General features: G+C 37.8%; 1 protein-coding gene and 1 long non-coding RNA gene across 4 annotated transcripts in view; one reads left to right on the top strand and one right to left on the bottom strand.

The window, feature by feature from the left end:
* The window catches only part of LOC125924855 (uncharacterized), a 58,203-nt gene that overhangs the window by 17,913 nt on the left and 22,410 nt on the right, over positions 1–17,880 (top strand). The gene's annotated exons all lie outside the window — the stretch shown is intronic.
* The window catches only part of PPP1R42 (protein phosphatase 1 regulatory subunit 42), a 53,061-nt gene that overhangs the window by 16,895 nt on the left and 18,286 nt on the right, over positions 1–17,880 (bottom strand). For all 3 annotated transcript variants that reach the window (XM_049633674.1, XM_049633671.1, XM_049633673.1), the window contains one exon: positions 1,234–1,351. In XM_049633674.1, coding sequence (XP_049489631.1) covers positions 1,234–1,351 — 118 coding nt within the window. The remainder of the gene's footprint in view (positions 1–1,233; positions 1,352–17,880) is intronic.

Genomic DNA, 17,880 nt, shown 5'->3' with positions numbered 1-17,880 from the left:
CTATATTATCTGCATTTCTATAAGAAATGTATATTTTTATACAAAATGTGTATGGATTTTATAATCACAAAATATGTTTTAGAAAGTATTTATTAAAAAATTTTTTTGACTAAGTCCTGTTTATTTGGAAATCAGTACCTTATCTCCACATCTTTTACTGCATCACCTATAGTACTATATCATGAGAAGAGTTTCCAGAAATGGTTCCATTAACATTGGAAGGTTCTTAATCATCTAACATTAGTTGTATTTACTCTGCTTCCTAAGGAAAGTGGAGTAATACAATTGTATGTGGTAGGCAGGGAGGGAAGGAGATGGGAGAGTTGGGGGAAGGTGCACTGCAGATTCATTTGCATGACTTATAAAAAATACACATGACTATTCTCCCAGTGTATTCTGTTTCCTTCCCTTGACTGGTGGGGTCAAGGGTGGTGGACAGGGTGTGACCCTTGGATATGTATTTTGAAAAATCTTGGATTTTTCTGATACACCCTCTGTCAGCTCCTCCCTACCCCCAAGAGAATTGCTGCACTAGCATCATGATTAATCAAGGTTTACTACAGCTATGTGCTTTGAAGTGGTTTTCCCATACATTACTTTTTATACTCGAGTATAGCATGTCATAGAAGTTCAGATATAGGAAACCTCACAAATGTCCTTTGTGAGAAGGCAGTCCTTATCTCTCTGATGTTGTATAACGTGGTTCCTATTGAGAAGCTATGGTCCATTACCCCCAATATAGTGCACAATCAGGATGTTATTATTTCTAAGGATCTCATAAAGGGACTCCCTACCTTGCTCTCCTTTCAAATGAAGGGAACACTTGTACGTTCCTAGGACAATTTTCAAGCAATGAAAATTTTGATTAATTTTGTCTACAGTTCCAAGTGCTAAAGAATCTCTTGGGATCTTCAGAGGATTTGTGGCAATGAGAATTTGGCAAAAGGTCAGCAAGTTCTACACATTTATGATTAACCATTTTTGTTGGTAACAGCTACATTTTCTTTTTAAAGAAAGGGCATGTGGTGCCTTAATTATTTCTGAACAGAAGATATTTTTCATGTTTTATTTCTCAATTTTAACTTTTGCCTTTATTTATTGAATTTAAAGTTGACTATTTTTATAGATTTAGACATCATATTTGTATTTCGCAAGGTTTTGTGTTAAAATAACTAAAAAGTTAACCAGGTCTCTTTCTCTAAGAAAATTATATTAATATATATAAATGTGTACCCAGTGATTTGGACACCAGTATCAGTCTGTCTCTGTATTTGGGTTTGAGACAAACAGGATTTCCATTTAGATCCATTTTCCACAGCTTCATCAACTTGTTCAGTAAAAATTCCAAATCCTATAATTAGAAAAGAAAAGCAAGGCACAAGTATATCATAATCATCAGTATTTCTTTTATATTAGTTAACTTTTTATTTTTTTATATTAAATTTTTTTTTGTTTTTTATTTATTTTTTGAGAGAGAGAGAGAGACAGAGAGCAAGCGGGGGAAGGACAGAAAGAGAGGGAGACACAGAATCGGAAGCAAGCTCTGGGCTCTAAGCTGTCAGCACAGAGCCCGACGTGGGGTTCGAACTCGTGAACTACAAGATCATGACCTGCGCTGAAGGCAGATGCTTTTTTTTTTTTTTTTAATTTTTTTAACGTTTATTTTTGAGACAGAGAGAGACAGAGCATGAATGGGGGAGGGTCAGAGAGAGGGAGACACAGAGTCTGAAACAGACTCCAGGCTCTGAGCTGTCAGCACAGAGCCCGTCGCGGGGCTCGAACTCACGGACCGCGAGATCATGACCTGAGCTGAAGTCGGCCGCTTAACCGACTGAGCCACCCAGGCGCCCCTGAAGTCAGATGCTTAAATGACTGAGCCACCCAAGTGCCCTGGAAAAATTTCTTTTGATAAGGCTGTATTTTAAAAATTCTTTAGATTTTAGAAAATTGTTTTTTTTTACTATGAGCTTGTAAGAACAATTCCTTTCCACATGTTAAAAATCCCCACAGGGGGCACCTGACTGGTCAGTTGGTAAAGTACGTGACTCTTGATCTTGGGGTAGTGAGTTCAAGCCCCGTTTTGGGCATAGAGCTTACATGAAAAAAAAATCCTCACAAAACTCTGTGATATCATGAAGGCAACAAATTTGGAACATCCAGATATGTGCCTCTGTCTACATGAAGAAAGGATATTTTAGGGGAATAATTACAAGGACAGTTGGGGTCTAGGATCCAGTGCAGAGTGATTGGTGGGTCTCTTAGTCTTCCTGAGACCAATGTTTTTCTACATAAAATGGTAAAAATATTTCCAATTCTACCTACTTCATTATTCAACAGAATACTTACTGAATCATGGGCTAAGTTCTGTACCAGACTCTGAGGTATCTAAATATATAGTTTGTGAAAAATATATAGGAATTTAAAAAAATACAGACAACCCCAACCTTTCTGGCACTGTTGCTTACTGTATAACCTTAGTCAAATCTGTGTCCTCATTTATAAAGTGCGAATAGTTAGGGTTATTTGTTGTGGCATATAAAGTGTCTGGAACAAAGAAGGGAAGTAATAAATATGTTGGTTTTCTTTTTGTCTGCCCTACCACCCCTTGGCTTATAACCTTTCTCTTAATTTTGGTCAATAAAGAGCAAAAACTGTTGTAAGGAAGAATAAGCTCCTGACTCACCGATGAGTAGTTGACTTCTTATAATAAAGTTCTCTTCAGAAGTTGTAACTTCGCCCTTCAGTCTTGGGCCCTGGATTATGCCCTGTCCACAGTATTTGTTCAACAGCCTTTGATACAGCCACGATTATTTTATGTGAGAGTTTCACTGTATTTCTCTTAGCCTAAAAACTTCTAAGGAAGGAATTGTGTAATGTATTTTTGTAGTGTTGAATATGATGCCCATCGTCCCAAAAGTTAATAATAAGAGAACTTTAAATTTAATAGATAAAGAGAGTCCTGTAGAGTTTAGTTAATTGTTCCTTACTTGATAAATGACCCTCAACATACTCCCTCCAGTGTATGTTTATTTAAGACTAAACTAATCCTATGCTGAAATATGATTACCCTTTGGATACGCTCTGGTAGTTCATTGCCTTCCTGTCTTTAATAAAATGCTTTCACTTTCCGGCCCTTCAGTGTTACTAAAGGGAGCAGACATTCTTCTGGACAGTCTCTGTTTGATAAATGATCATGTCATGCTATCACTTAGAGGTGTGCTGCAAAATACTGAGGAGCTGATTCTATTTCTAATGCAGGGCTGGTGCCCAAGCTTCTGTATAGGCGCTTGCAGGAACTGGCAGTGCTTGCTCTACAATTAATGATGGCCACTGATGAACCTGTATTTGACCAGCATGCAATCTTTATTGGAAATGTCTGGTCCAACTGTCCTAACTAAATCTAAAGACAGCCATTTGTCATCCCCCTGACTGCTTGTCATCATCTGCCTGGGAAAATCTATAATTTTTGGCTTGTTTCTGACTAAACTGTAGAGTGAATAAATTTATCTTTGGGTTACTCTGCTTGTCAGGATCAATATTGAGCAGAGGTTGAATAAATTAGAAACTGGAAAAACATGACAGGCCATAGTGGTTTGTTCGTTTGTGTCTTATAAATCAGATATTTAGTTTATCTAAGAGGCAAGCACATCAAATTTTTTATTTCCACCACTCATTCTGAAGATGCTTTACCTCATGATAAATGGTCCTCAGAAAACCAATGAAGTAAATCACTAATATATCTGATTGTGAGATGAACTTTTCAGATCATTTTATTGATTTAGCAAACTTTGCAGACATAAAAACTATAGGTAAAGATTTTTTATGTTATTGTTCTTTCAAGTTTTTATCCATTTTTGCAACCATGATATTTATTTGACTTAATATATCATCAAAGTTTATAACATTGGCCCTAGTGAAGTTCATGGCTTATCAAGCTACTTATAGAAATGGAAGTTTTATTGTAAATGGCCAGTGAGTATTTAAAATTTTAATCCATTTAGGCGTACTTATTTAAAGGAATTACAGGAAGAAATGCAAAGAAATGTTAATCAAAAGTAAATGTCATTAAAAATTTTTTTTTAATGTTTATTTATTTTTGAGACAATGCGAGAGACAGAGTGCAAGCAGCAGAGGGGCAGACAGAGGGAGACACAGAATCTGAAGCGGGCTCCAGGCTCTGAGCTGTCAGCCCAGAGCCTGACAGGGGGCTCTAACTCATGAACCCTGAGATCATTACCTGAGCTGAAGTTGGACGCTTAACCGACTAAGCCACTCAGGCACCCCACCAAAAGTAAATGTCATTAAAACAAAAAAATTTTTTTTTAATTTTTTAACGTTTATTTATTTTTGGGACAGAGAGAGACAGAGCATGAACAGGGGAGGGGCAGAGAGAGAGGGAGACACAGAATCGGAAGCAGGCTCCAGGCTCTGAGCCATCAGCCCAGAGCCCGACGCGGGGCTTGAACTCACGGACCGCGAGATCGTGACCTGAGCTGAAGTCGGATGCTTAACCGACTGAGCCACCCAGGCACCCCAAAACAAAATTTTTTTAACGTTTATTTTTGAGACAGAGAGAGAGCATGAATGGGGGGGGGGGGTCAGAGAGAGAGGGAGACACAGAATCCGAAACAGGCTCCAGGCTCTGAGATGTCAGCTCAGAGCCCGACGTGGGGCTTGAACTCACAAACTATGAGATCATGACCTGAGCCGAAGTCGGACACTTAACCAACTGAACCACCCAGGTGACCCAAAAGTAAATGTCATTTAAACTAGAGCCCTGTGAATTTATGGAGTATTGTTTGGCCTCAAACCTTTTTGTCCTCCTCAGTGTTTGACTTTGTGATCAATTTTATTGGAGAGAACTGGGTCATTGCCCATGGAGTTTTCTCAGTTTTCTGCCTTTGGTCTCACACTTCCTCATCCTCTTTCCTATTTTTGTCGATAAAGGAAAAGCCCCACCTCTTTTTTTTCAAATTAATCAGTCCTCTTGATCTTTTTGTTTTTCCATGGGCCTCCTCTTCTTGCAGTCTTCTTTGTTTTGCATTTCCATTTCCAATCTCTCCCTCTCCTATGGCTTTTATCTTATCTCTTACCTACCGTCACTATACTTCCTGATAGAGTAGTAGAAAGCAGTGTTTCTCAAACTTTTATGTGCTTAAAAATCACCTAAGGATCTCAGAGCACCTGGTTGTCTCAATTGGTTAAGTGTCTTTGACTCTTGGTATCTGCTCAGGTCATGATCTTGTGGTCAAGGGATTGAGCCCCCTGTCAGGCCCCACAGTAACATGGAGCCTGCTTGGGATTCTCTCTCTCTCTCTCTCTGTCTCTCTCTCTCCCTCCGTCTCCCTCCCTCTCTCTCTGCTCCCCCACCCCACTCACACATGTGCACACAGACACACACTCTCTCTCTCAAAATAAATAAACATAAAAAAAGAATCACCTAGGGATCCCATTTATTAAATGCAGATTCTGATATGTTGGTCTGGGGAAGAAGCTGAGATTCTGCGTTTCCAGTGCTGATGCTGCTGATCCTCAGACTACATTTGGTTTAGGCCACTGGCTGTGCTTCTTCAATCACTGGGCATTCCTGCAGCCTAGTACTTCTGAATAGACACTGCTGACCTTGTCACTAAGCCAAACATTGCCAATCTTGGACTTCCTCAGTTTCACTTCTTTGGAACATCTTACCTTACCGACTGCTCCCTAATGGCTTTGTGATTCCACATTTTTGCAGGTTCCCTGATCCTGCATGAATCTCTCATTCTATAAGTAACAAACATTAAAAAATTTTTTTCATGTTTATTTATTTTGAGAGAGAAAGCATGAGCAGGGAAGGAGGGGCAAAGAGAGAGAGAATCCCAAGCAGGCTCCATACTCTCAGCACAGAGCCCCATGTGGGGCTCAATCTCACAAACTGGTGAGATCATGACCTGAGCCAAAATCAAGAGTTGATGACATTTGGGGCACCTGGGTGGCTCGTCAATTAAGTGTCAGACTTCGGCTCGGGTCATGATCTCACAGTTTGTGGGTTTGAGCCCCGTGTCGGGCTCTGTGCTGACAGCTCGGGAGCCTGGAGCCTGCTTCAGATTCTGTGTTTCCCTCTGTCTCTGTTCCTACCCCCATCACACTCTGTCTCTCTCTCGCTCTCAAAAATAAATAAAACATTTAAAAAAATTTAAAAAAAAAGAGTTGACGACATTTAACTGACTGAGCCACCCAGGTGTCCCATGCACTTCTGACCATAGAAATCCCTGATGTGTAAACAAGGTGTTTTCTAAAAGTTGCTTTTGAGACTGGAGAACACATCTCATAAAAAAACAGAGCTATACCCAGTGGACCATTGCCTGAGTCAGCCTATGGAAAGAACCTATTTGAGAAAAAGCCCAAAGATAATATGTGCAGTGACAGTGCTATAAAACCTCTCCAAGTGCATCACCATGTTTTCTGAGCATACAGTTTCCTTTGGGGAACAGGAGCAGATAAGTGTCCCTGTGGCAGACCTTCAGGAATCAGTTCACTTGCTTGCTTTTCTATAATCTACATTTATTCCTTTTAAACAGTATTTGTTTCCTCCCTGGAGCACAGCCGACTGTAAAATCATGGCTAGAAAAACAATTGTCTGTAACCCACTGTGATCTCCATTTATTTGCAGACCCTTTACAGAAAAAGAATAGATGCATTGATGAAAATAGTAAAACATTTGCTACACTGAGGAAGGAAGGGTCATCTGTACATGACAGGAAGAACCAGATTTTGTGGGAAACTATATTGAGCATTTTCATCATATGCTATCTCTTTCCGTATCTAGGTAGTCTCATTCATGATGTCAGTTTAAGTGACCACATAACCAATATGCTGAAGTCACCCACGTTCTTCTGTCCATTGAGCTCTGGCCTTATGTATCCAATTGTCCACTTAATATTTTCTTTGGAACACTGCAAAGGCACCTCACACTCTACAAGACCAAAACTCATAATCTTCTCCCACTCTGCTGGATGTGACTCTTGAGTTCCCTATTTTCTGTTATGCAAGGCAGAAGCCAGAGAATCCCTCTTGTCCACTCCTTCTTCAATGCTCTGTATATCCAACTCACCACCCAAGTTCTGTACACTTGATTTCCCAAACAGCTCTCCAGAGTGTCTCCTCACTTCATTTCCACCCCAACTCTAAGTTTTTACCATCTCTCACTTCTTAAATAGTCTAGCCTCTTCCATCTATTCTCCATACTGTAGCTATGCTAATCTTTTCAAAATGCTAATCATTAATTACTTTACCCTTTGCTTAAACACCTTCAGTGATCCTGCATTGTTCTTAGGTTAGAGATAAAACTATAATGACCTGTGTGGCCCATCTACCCATCAGCCTCTTTTTGTAGTATACTGCACCTTCACACTCCCAGTTTACTATTCTCATCTTTGCCATGCTCTTACCTGCATTGGGGCCTTTGCACATGCTATTCTTTACTTGATAATCCTTTCTGTTCTCTCAGGGTCCAGTTTAGCAATCCTTTCCTAAGGGAAGCCTTCACTGAGTCCCTGACTAAGGCAAATTCCCCTTTTGGAGGCTCTCAGAATCACATACTTTTTCTTTGTAGTATTTGCCACAGGTGCAATTTTACATATGTTTTGGGGTAATTATGTGCTTAATGTTTCTCTTCCCTTCAATGAGGAGAGCTCTTCAAGGCCAGGGACTATATCTGTTTTTTGTTCATTGTTGTCTCCCCTATCGTCCAGCAAGCACTGCCAGATGGTGGGGGTTTTGAATGAATGGATAAGAAGAAATGAACAAATGAATGCAATGAATCAATGGATCTGAGGCTAGAAGGAGGACAGGAATTATAAAGGAGAAATTATATGGAACCACTTTGAAAAATTCACTGATTAGAGGGGCCACAGACATAGAATGAGCAAAGACAGGATTTATTTTCTGTTCTATTTCTTCCTCTAGTCCTCTGTTTCCCTCACCTCCCCCTCTCCCCCCTCCCCCTCCTTGCCTCAAATCTCTGACCTGGATCAGCTTTGGACCAGGGAATAGGAGAAATGAGGGCAGGGTTAGAGGATCTTGGGAGGAGTCTTTGGCAGCTGTGGGTCTGTACAAGGTGTGAAGGAAGGGGAATGAAATCCCAAATAGCAGGAAGCTTCTTAACGGGTCCATATCCTGTGCCTCTACCTCTAATGTAGCTGTAGCTACTAGTGCCTCTGGTACCCTCAGTAGGCTAGAGCATGGGCATCATTTGGGAATGTCTATATTTGCTAGTGACCCAATTCTCTTTTCTTTTTTCCTTTTCTTATTCCTTCCACGGAGCCTCAGGATTTTTAGTTGCTCTGACAGTATTTTTTGTTGTTGTTACATGTGTTCCTTTTAATTTTTCTTAAATATCGTTCTCACTGCTCAAACCAAAAATCTTGATTGGAAGATTCAAAGTTATTTAACTCTCTAAGGAACCATTATTTTCCCTCCTGAACTCCCCACCCTTTTTCATGTATTTTCTGTAGGTGTATGTGAGGAAGCTATGGATGTCCTTATAAAAGCAGCTGCTCTAAGTTGCTAAAAACCTTGGGTAATTATAGGGTTTTGTTAGGAGTCTCTAATGATGTTCACTTCTTTTTCCCCATGGCACAAAGCTGTCTGCTGTTGAAGACTTTTAGGATGGATGTCAGCGACCTTCTGTATGGCACATTGAGCTTTCCCTCCCATGGCACAGGGTTTGATGTCAGCAGCTTTGGGGCAGCTTCAATCAGTGAGCATAAAAAATGGAAAAAAAAAAAAAAAAAAAAAAAAAAAAAAAAGGAGACACTGACCCCAATAATACATTTCAAGAAACAAGTTAATATTTTGTTGCTAAACTTCAACACGTCCTTTTACTAAGCCATTGGAAGATGATTTGAAATGGACCATAAGAGCACATTTCAAATGAATGCTAGGCAAGTCTATATTCCTCTTCCAAGAAGCTGTGCATTTAAAATTTTTAAATCACTTGTCTCCTTGCTAGAAATATAAGAACTTGAAATTTAATCCTTACTCCCTGAGTATCTTTTCTCTATGGGAGGAAAAAGCAACTTTTGGCATAGCCCAGCCTCAGGAACTTGCTGAATGGTTTACATTCCTTCCTCAGATGGTTGAATATTTTTTATTGTTCCTTTCTTCATTTATTCTGTAAACATGTAGTAGGTGCCTGTTATGTGCCAAGCACTCACTGGGCTGAACTCTAGGGAATTCTGAAGGCAATAAAAATTCCTTGCTCTTGAAGGCTCTCAGTGTAATGGGGATATGGTGGTATATGATAACAAAATTCTATAACCAAGTGTTCCTTACAATCATTCATTTTTAAATTAGATTTTTAAAAATTAAAGCAATGCAATCAAAACTGTTAAAAACAAAAAAAGACCATAGGGTTTATAACAAAAGTTAAAGAGTACTTGAGGGCTTACAACAAAACCTCTTTTAATTTCTACAGCTATCCCTACACACACTTACCTCCACATTTTACTAAATAACAGCTGCTGTTTATTGATTTTTAAATCTTAGATATTTATCTACTGAATTCCTACTGTGGAAGATGATGATATATTCTCATAAATACCACTCCACCCCCCTAATAAACTTCCCTTCCTTAATCCTGTCAATAGAGTTATAGTAAAATTGTTAATCTAGTTAGTATTTATTGACTATGTAATTAAGCTCACTTAAATATTGTTCAAAGCTAAATCACATAATGTACCATGATTGCTTTTTATTTTCCCTACAGTTAAAAAATTGGTTGATTATCTGCTTATTTTTCTGTGTATTTATCACCAATTCAGCCTGCTGTAAACTGGGCTGGTAGATGCTGTCCTAAGACTTCACTTCAGAGTCCCTTCATATCCATTCTGGGAATTTCTTTAGCCTTTCTCCTGTTTCCTAGATCCTATGTCTTCCCTTTTCCTAGTTTTCTGCCCTGGTTAGATGGAACTCATTTTTCAAGGGTTGCCTGAGAAACGGCATGTGGAATATACATTTTTTTGAGAGCATGCATGTTCAAAGATATTTTACACCTCATAACTGATTGAAAAATTGATGGAGTATACAATTCTAGATTTTGAATATTCTTATCTCAAAATTTTGGAGATATTATTCTACTGTCTTCCACATAGAAAGTCTGATAATTATAATTCCATTTTGATTTTTTGTATTATGATCTTTTTTTTCCCCCCTCTGTCAAGATCTTTAGGAACTCCTTACTCCTGATGTCCTAAAAACTTTTAAGGTTGAACCTGGATATGGGTCAGTTTCCATCCACTGTGCTCGCATTGGGGAGACAGTTTCAATCTGGAAATTTGTGTCCTTTGGTTTTGAAAGTTTTTCTAACATTAAAAATTAACTTTATTGAGTTGTAACTTACATACGATATGCATCCATTTAAAAACCTAAATCATATACATCCATATGACAATCACTATAATCAAGACAGAATGTTTTCATTATTCCAAAAAATTCACTCATGGCCCTTTCCAGTCAACTTCCCCTTCCCATTCAGCAACTATTGATACATTTGGTACTATAGACATTTGTATATAGTTCCATATAAATGGAGTTTCATATAAATGGAGTTATATAGTATGTACTCTTTTTTGTCTACCTTATTTCTCTCAGTATAATGTTTTTTAATTTGCCCATGTGTGCATCAGTAGCTCATTCATTTTTATTGTTGGGTAATATTCTTCTGCATGGAATACAGTTTGCTTACCCCAAGTTCTGCAGGGATTTTGAATGGGATTGTGTTGAATGTATAGATTAATTTAGAAAGAAATGACACCTTAAGAATATAGAGTCTTCTAATTCATGAAAATGGTACCTATCTCCATTTATTTGGGTCTTCATTACTTTCTCCAAGTAGTATTTTGTAGTGTTTTATTGTACAGCCCTTACATGTATTTTCTTAAATTTATCCGTATGTATTTTATGTTTTTTGACATGATTTGTAGATGGCATCTTAAAAAATATCATTTTCCAGTTCATTGCTAGTATGTAAAAATTGATTTTTGCATATTGATCTTGTATCTTGGCATTGCTAAATTTATTTTATAAGTTATAATAGCTTTTTATGGATTTTAAAATGATTAAAAATATTTTTTGTGTTTTATTTTAGAGAGAGCATGAACAGGGGAGGGGACAGAGGTAGAAAGAGAGAGAACTTTTTGTTTTTTAATATTTTTTAATGTTTATTTTTGAGAGAGAGGGAGACAGAGTATGAGCAGGGGAGGGGCAGAGAGAGGGAGACACAGAATTGAAGCAGGCTTCAGGCTCTGAGCCTTCAGCACAGAGCCTGACTCAGAACTCAAACTCATGGACCATGAGATCATGACCTGAGCCAAAGTTGGACGCTTAACTGACTGAGCCACCTAGTTGCTCCAGAAAGAGAGAGAATATTAAGCCGGCACCATACTCAGTGTGGAGCCTGACACAGGACTAGATCTCATGATGATGAGATTATGACCTGAGCCAAAATCAAGAGTTGGATGCTTAATCAACTGAGCCACTCAGGCACACCAGATTTTTTATTTTATATGTATCCAAGTAAAGATATTTTTATTTCCTTCTTTCCAAACTGTTGCTTGTTTTATTTTCTAGCCTTATTGCACTGGCTAAGACTTCTCCTATAAACATCCTTGCTTTATTCCCGGTCTCGAGGAAGAAAGCATTTAGTCTCTCATCATTAACTGGTGTTTTCTATAGATTTTACATGAATGCCAATTATCATGTTAAATTCTTTTCTATTTATTGTTTGCTGAGAATTTTTTAAAAATCAAATGTGTGGGAGGAGGAGGAGGAGAGGAAAAAATGTTACAGAGAGGAAAGGAGGCAAACCATAAGAGACTCTTAAATACTGAGAATAAACTGAGGGTTGATGGGGGGTGGAGGGAGGGGAAAGTGGGTGATGGGCATCAAGGATGGCACCTGTTGGGATGAGCACTGGGTGTTGTATGGAAACCAGTATGACAATAAATTTCATATAAAAAAATAGAAATGTATGTTAAATTTTTAAAAATGCATTTGTGCCTCTGTTGAGATGATCATATTTCTTCTTTATTTTGTTTGGTGTGGTATGTTGATTTTTGAATGTCAAACCAATCTTTCATTCTTGGGATAAATCTCACTTGGTCATTATGGATTATCTATATATTATCTATAATCTATTATCTATAATGTGTGTTTAGTGTGTTTCTGTGTTCATGGGGGCTATTGTTTTTATGTATTTCATTCATTGTATTTTTCTTTTCTTGTAATATTGGAGGGGATAGGAAAATAATGTTAACCTGATAACATGAGTTGAGAAATATTTCCTGCTTATCTATTTTCTAAAGGAGATTGTGTAGGATTGGTTTTTTTTTTAATTAAAATTTTTTTAATGTTTATTTATTTTTGAGAGGGGGAAGGGGCAGAGAGAAAGGGAGACGGAATCTGAAGCAGGCTCCACGCTGTCAGTGCAGAGCCCAATTTGGGGCTTGAACTTACGAACTGTGAGATCATGACCTGATTCGAAATCAAGAATTAGACACTTAACTGACCAAGCCACCCATGAGCCCCTAGATTGGTATAATTTGTTTCTTAAGTATATGATAGAATGCATCAAGGGGTCATCTGGGTTTGGAGTTTTCTTTGTGGAAATGTTTTCATTTATAAGTATTTATTTAATAGATATGAACTATATAGAATTTCTATTTCTTCTAATTTGTATTTCAAGGAATTTACGTTTTACCTGAACTTTCAACTTTATTGGCATAAAGTTCTTTACAATATTCCTTTATTATCCTTTTAGCTATAGTGATATCTTTTGCTGTTCTGATAGTGTCTTCTCTCTTTGTTTTCTTATCAGCCCACCTAGAATTGATTATTTTACTTATATTTTCAAAGAGTCAGCTTTTGGTTTCATTGATTTGTCTGTAGTCATTATATTTCTATCTCATTGACTTCTGCTTTTACCTTTATTATGTCCTTTTTTTGAATTGAATTTCATTTAGTTTTCTTGCTTTTTGAGGTAGAAGTTAGATCATTTTCCCTCTTTTGTAATACAGGAATTCAAAGCTATAAATGTCCCTCTAAGCACTAGGCTACTGTAGCCCACAAATTTTCAAGTTTTTGTTTTCAAAATACTTTCTAATTTCCCTTCTGATTTTTTAATTTGTCCCAGAGGTTATTTAAAAGTGCGTTTCTGAATTTCCAAATATTTGGAGATTTTAAAGATATCTTTCCTTTATTCCTTTCTAATTTAATTCCATTGTGGTCAAATAACATACTCTATATAATTTCAGTTCCTTAAAGTTTATGGAGCTTGCTTTATGGCCCAGCATATGGATTATTTTGGTGAATATTCTAATTACTAGTGTTAGATGGAATGTTCTGTGAGAGTCAATTAGATTAATTCATGTTGGCTCTGTTGTTACAATTAAAAAAACTTTTTTTTAATGTTTATTTTTGAGAGACAGAGAGACAGTGTGAGCTGGGGAGGGGCAGAGAAAGAGACACACCCAGAATCCGAAGCAGGCTTCAGGTTCCGAGCTGTCAGCACAGAGCCCGATGGGGGGCTCGAACTCACGACGGCGAGATCATGACCTGAGCCCAAGTTGGCCGCCTAACCAGCTGAGCCACCCAGGCGCCCCTCCAATCTTTTATATCCTGACTTACCATTTACCTGTTCATCAGCTACTTAGAGAAGAGTGTTGAAATCTCTGTTACAATTATGGATTTATCTATTTCCCTTCTGTCAATTTTTGCTTTCTGCATTTTGAAGCTCTGTTGTTAGGTGCATAAATATTGAGAATTGTTATATTTTTTTTTAAGTTAATTTATTTATTTTGAGAGAGAGACAGAGAGAGAACATGAGTAGGGGAGGGGCAGAGAGGGGGGAGAGAGAGAACCCCAAGCAGGCTCTGCATTGTTAGCACAGAGTCCTACACAGACTCCAACTCACCAACCATGAGATCATGACTTGAGCAGAAACCAAGAGTTGGATGCTTAATCCACTGAGACACCCATGTGCCCCCGATAGTTATGTTTTCTTAATGAATTGGCATTTTTTATCACCATAAATTTTCCTTATCTATCTCTGGTAATATTTCTTATCCTGAAGTTGTTTTTATCTTATATTAATATCGTCACTGCAGCTTTCTTATTTTATTATTTGTTTTTATTGTATATATTTCCCTATGGTTTTACTTTTAACCTTTATATATCTTCATATTTAAAGTATGTTTCTTATAGAGAGTACATGATTGGATTTTTAAAATCCAGTCTTACTATCTCTGCCTTTTAATTGGAAAATTCAGACTATTTACATTTACTACAATTACTGATATAACTGAATTTAAAACTACCATCTTTTATTTGTTTCATCTGTTCCCTTTTCCTTTATTCCTGCTCTCCCCTATTTTTGCATCTCATTTTCTGTCTATTACTGACTAGTTCCATACATCTTTTTAATTTTAGTGGTTACTTTAGGGTTTGGAACAGTCATCTTTAAATCAGCACAGAATTTCTTCAAATAATGACATCACTTCATATATAACCTTAGTATATTGCCATTTCCACCCTCCCTCCCATTTGTGCTATTGTTATCGTACATTTTAGTTTTACATGTCATTAACCTCATGGTCTGTGGTTATTATTTTTGCTTTAAAAAAAACTGATCATCTTTAAAAGGAATTAAAAAATGTGAAAAGTATTTACCCTGCACTTACCACTTTTAATATTTTTCTCATTTGTGTAGATAAAAGTTTCTGTTAACATTTTTCCTTTGCCTTGAAGAACTTTTTTTTTTTTTTTAATTTTTTTTTCAACGTTTTTTATTTCTTTTTGAGACAGAGAGAGACAGAGCATGAACGGGGGAGGGGCAGAGAGAGAGGGAGACACAGAATCGGAAACAGGCTCCAGGCTCCGAGCCATCAGCCCAGAGCCTGACGCGGGGCTCGAACTCACGGACCGTGAGATCGTGACCTGGCTGAAGTCGGACGCTTAACCGACTGCGCCACCCAGGCGCCCCTGCCTTGAAGAACTTTAATATATTTTTTTGTAGTGTAGATCTCCTGGGGACAAATTCTTTCAAGTTTAGTTTATCCGAAAACAGTATTTTGCTTTCATTTTTTGAAAGATAGTTTCATTGGATATATAACTAAGTTGATATTTTTTTTTTCTGTTAGCACTTCAGAGCTGTTCCATTGTCTTCTGGCTTGCAATGTTTTTGACAAAAAGTCTGTGATAATTCTCACCTTTCTCTATACAATGTGTCTTTTTTCTAGTTGCTCCAAAGATATTCTTATTATCATTGTTTCAGCAATTTTATTATGGTTGTACACCTTGGTGTAATTTTCTTGGTGGTTTTCTTGTTTGGGTTTTATTGAGCTTCTGTGGGTTTATGATTTTCATCAAATATGGGAATTTGGGGACAATTATATTTTTACATTTTTGTTGTTTGCTTTTAATTTATTTTTTAAGTTTATTTTTTTTTTAATGTTTACTTACTTTTGAGAGAGAAAGTACAAGTGGGGGAGGGACACAGAGTGAGAGGGAGACACAGAATCCGAAGTAGGCTCCAGGTTCTGAGCTGTCAGTGCAGAGCCTGATGCGGGGCTCGAACTCACAAAATATGAGATCATGATCTGAGCTGAAGTCGGACATTTAACCGACTGAGCCTCCCAGGCTCCCCTATTTATTTATTTTGAGAGAGAAAGAGAAAGAGCAGAGGGGAGACAGGGAGAGAGGGAAAGAGAGAATCCTAAGCAGACTCTGCACTGTAAATGTAGAACCTGATGTGGGGCTCAAACTCATGAACTGTGAGATCATGACCCGAGCCAAAATCAGGCGTCAGACATTTAACTGACTGAGCCATCCAGGTGCCCCTGCTTTTTGTTTTTCAACAGCCTTATTGACACAATTCACATACCATACATTCACATATGTAAAATATACAATTAAGGGGTGCTTAATCATCGGCACAGAGTCTGCTTGGGATTCTCTGTCTGCCCCTCCCCTGTTTGTGCGCTCCCTGTCTCTCTATCTTTCCCTCTCTCTCAAAATAAATAAAGGGAAACTTAAAAAAATAAAGTATACAATTAAATGATTTTTAGTATATTCACAGAGTTGTATAATCATCAGTACAATCAATTTTAGAATATTTTTATTACCCCAAAAGAAACCCTGTACCCTTTAACATTGCTTCCTATATTTCCCCAACCTCTTAGCCCTAAGCAATCAATAATATAGCTATATCTGTCAATTTACCTATTCTGGACATTTCATAGAAATGGAATCTTACAATACATGGTCTTTTGTGACTGGTGTCTTTCACTTTGTGCAATGTTTTCAAAGTTTATACATGTTGTAGTATAAATCAGTATTCATTTCTTTTTATTGCCAAAAAATTTTCCATGTGATTACACGTACACATTCTTTTATCCATCCATTGGTTGATGGACATTTGAATTGCTTCTACTTTTCAGCTATTATGAATAATGTTGTGAACATTCATGTACGACTTTTTTTGTGGATGTATGTTTCCATTTCTCTTGGTGTATAGTGATTAGTGGAGTTTTGTGTCATATGGTAATGCTGTTTAACATTTTGAAGAACTGTTACATTTTACATTCTCCTCAGAGAGTATGAGTGTTCTAACTTCTCTACATTATTGCCAACACTGGTTATTATCTGTCTTTTTAATTATAGCTGTCTCATCAGGTGTGAAGTGGTATACAATTGTGGTTTTGATTTACATTTCCCTAATGACTAATGATTTTGAGTATCTTCTCATGTGCCTATTATCCACTTTGCATATCTTCTTTGTAGAATATCTATTCAAGTCCTCTGCCCACTTATAAATTGGATTGTTTGTCTTTTTGTTACTGAGTTGCAAGAGTTTCTGTACACAAGTCTATTATCAGATATAGGACTTGCAAATATTTTTTTCCAGTCTGTTGTCTTATCTTTTTCACCTCCTTTTTTTTCTAATTTTTTAAATGTTTATTTATTTTTGAGAGATAGAGAGACAGAGCACGAGTGAGGGAGGGGCAGAAAGAGAGGGAGACACAGAATCCAAAGCAGGCTCCAGGCTCTGAGCTGTCAGCACAGAGCCCGATGTGGGGCTTGAATTCACAAACCATGAGATCATGACTTGAGCCGAAGGTGGACACTTAACCGACTGAGCCACCCAGTCGCCCCTCTTTTCACTTTCTTTTTTTTAAATTTTTTTTTTCAACGTTTTTTATTTATTTTTGGGACAGAGAGAGACAGAGCATGAACGGGGGAGGGGCAGAGAGAGAGGGAGACACAGAATCGGAAACAGGCTCCAGGCTCCGAGCCATCAGCCCAGAGCCTGACGCGGGGCTCGAACTCACGGACCGCGAGATCGTGACCTGGCTGAAGTCGGACGCTTAACCGACTGCGCCACCCAGGCGCCCCTCTTTTCACTTTCTTAATGGTCTTCTTTGAAGCACAAAAATTTTTTATTTCATTTAATTAATTAATTAATTTGTTTACTTATACTTTTGGAGTCGTATCTAAGAAATTTTTGTCTAATAAAGGTCATAAATGCGGTGCCTGAGTGGTTCAGCTGAGTAAGCATCCAACTCCGGCTGGGGTTATGATCTCACAGTTCATGGGTTTGAGCCCCGCGTCGGGCTCTGTGCTGACAGCTCAGAGCCTGGAGCCTGTTTCAGATTCTGTGTCTCCCTCTCTCTCTGACCCTCCCCAGTTCATGTTCTGTCTCTCTCTGTCTGAAAAATAAATAAACGTTAAGAGAAAAAAAATTAAAGAAAAAATCAATTAACATAAATGTGAAGGTTTATTTCTGGATTCCCAGTTTCACATTTGTGGCAATGCCACACTATCTTAGTTACTATAGATTTGTAG

This window comes from Panthera uncia, chromosome F2 (genome assembly GCF_023721935.1).
Source record: "Panthera uncia isolate 11264 chromosome F2, Puncia_PCG_1.0, whole genome shotgun sequence".
Classification (NCBI taxonomy): domain Eukaryota; kingdom Metazoa; phylum Chordata; class Mammalia; order Carnivora; family Felidae; genus Panthera; species Panthera uncia.
The sequence above is the reverse complement of the archived record's forward strand: the minus strand, read 5'-3'. Positions and strand labels throughout refer to the sequence as shown.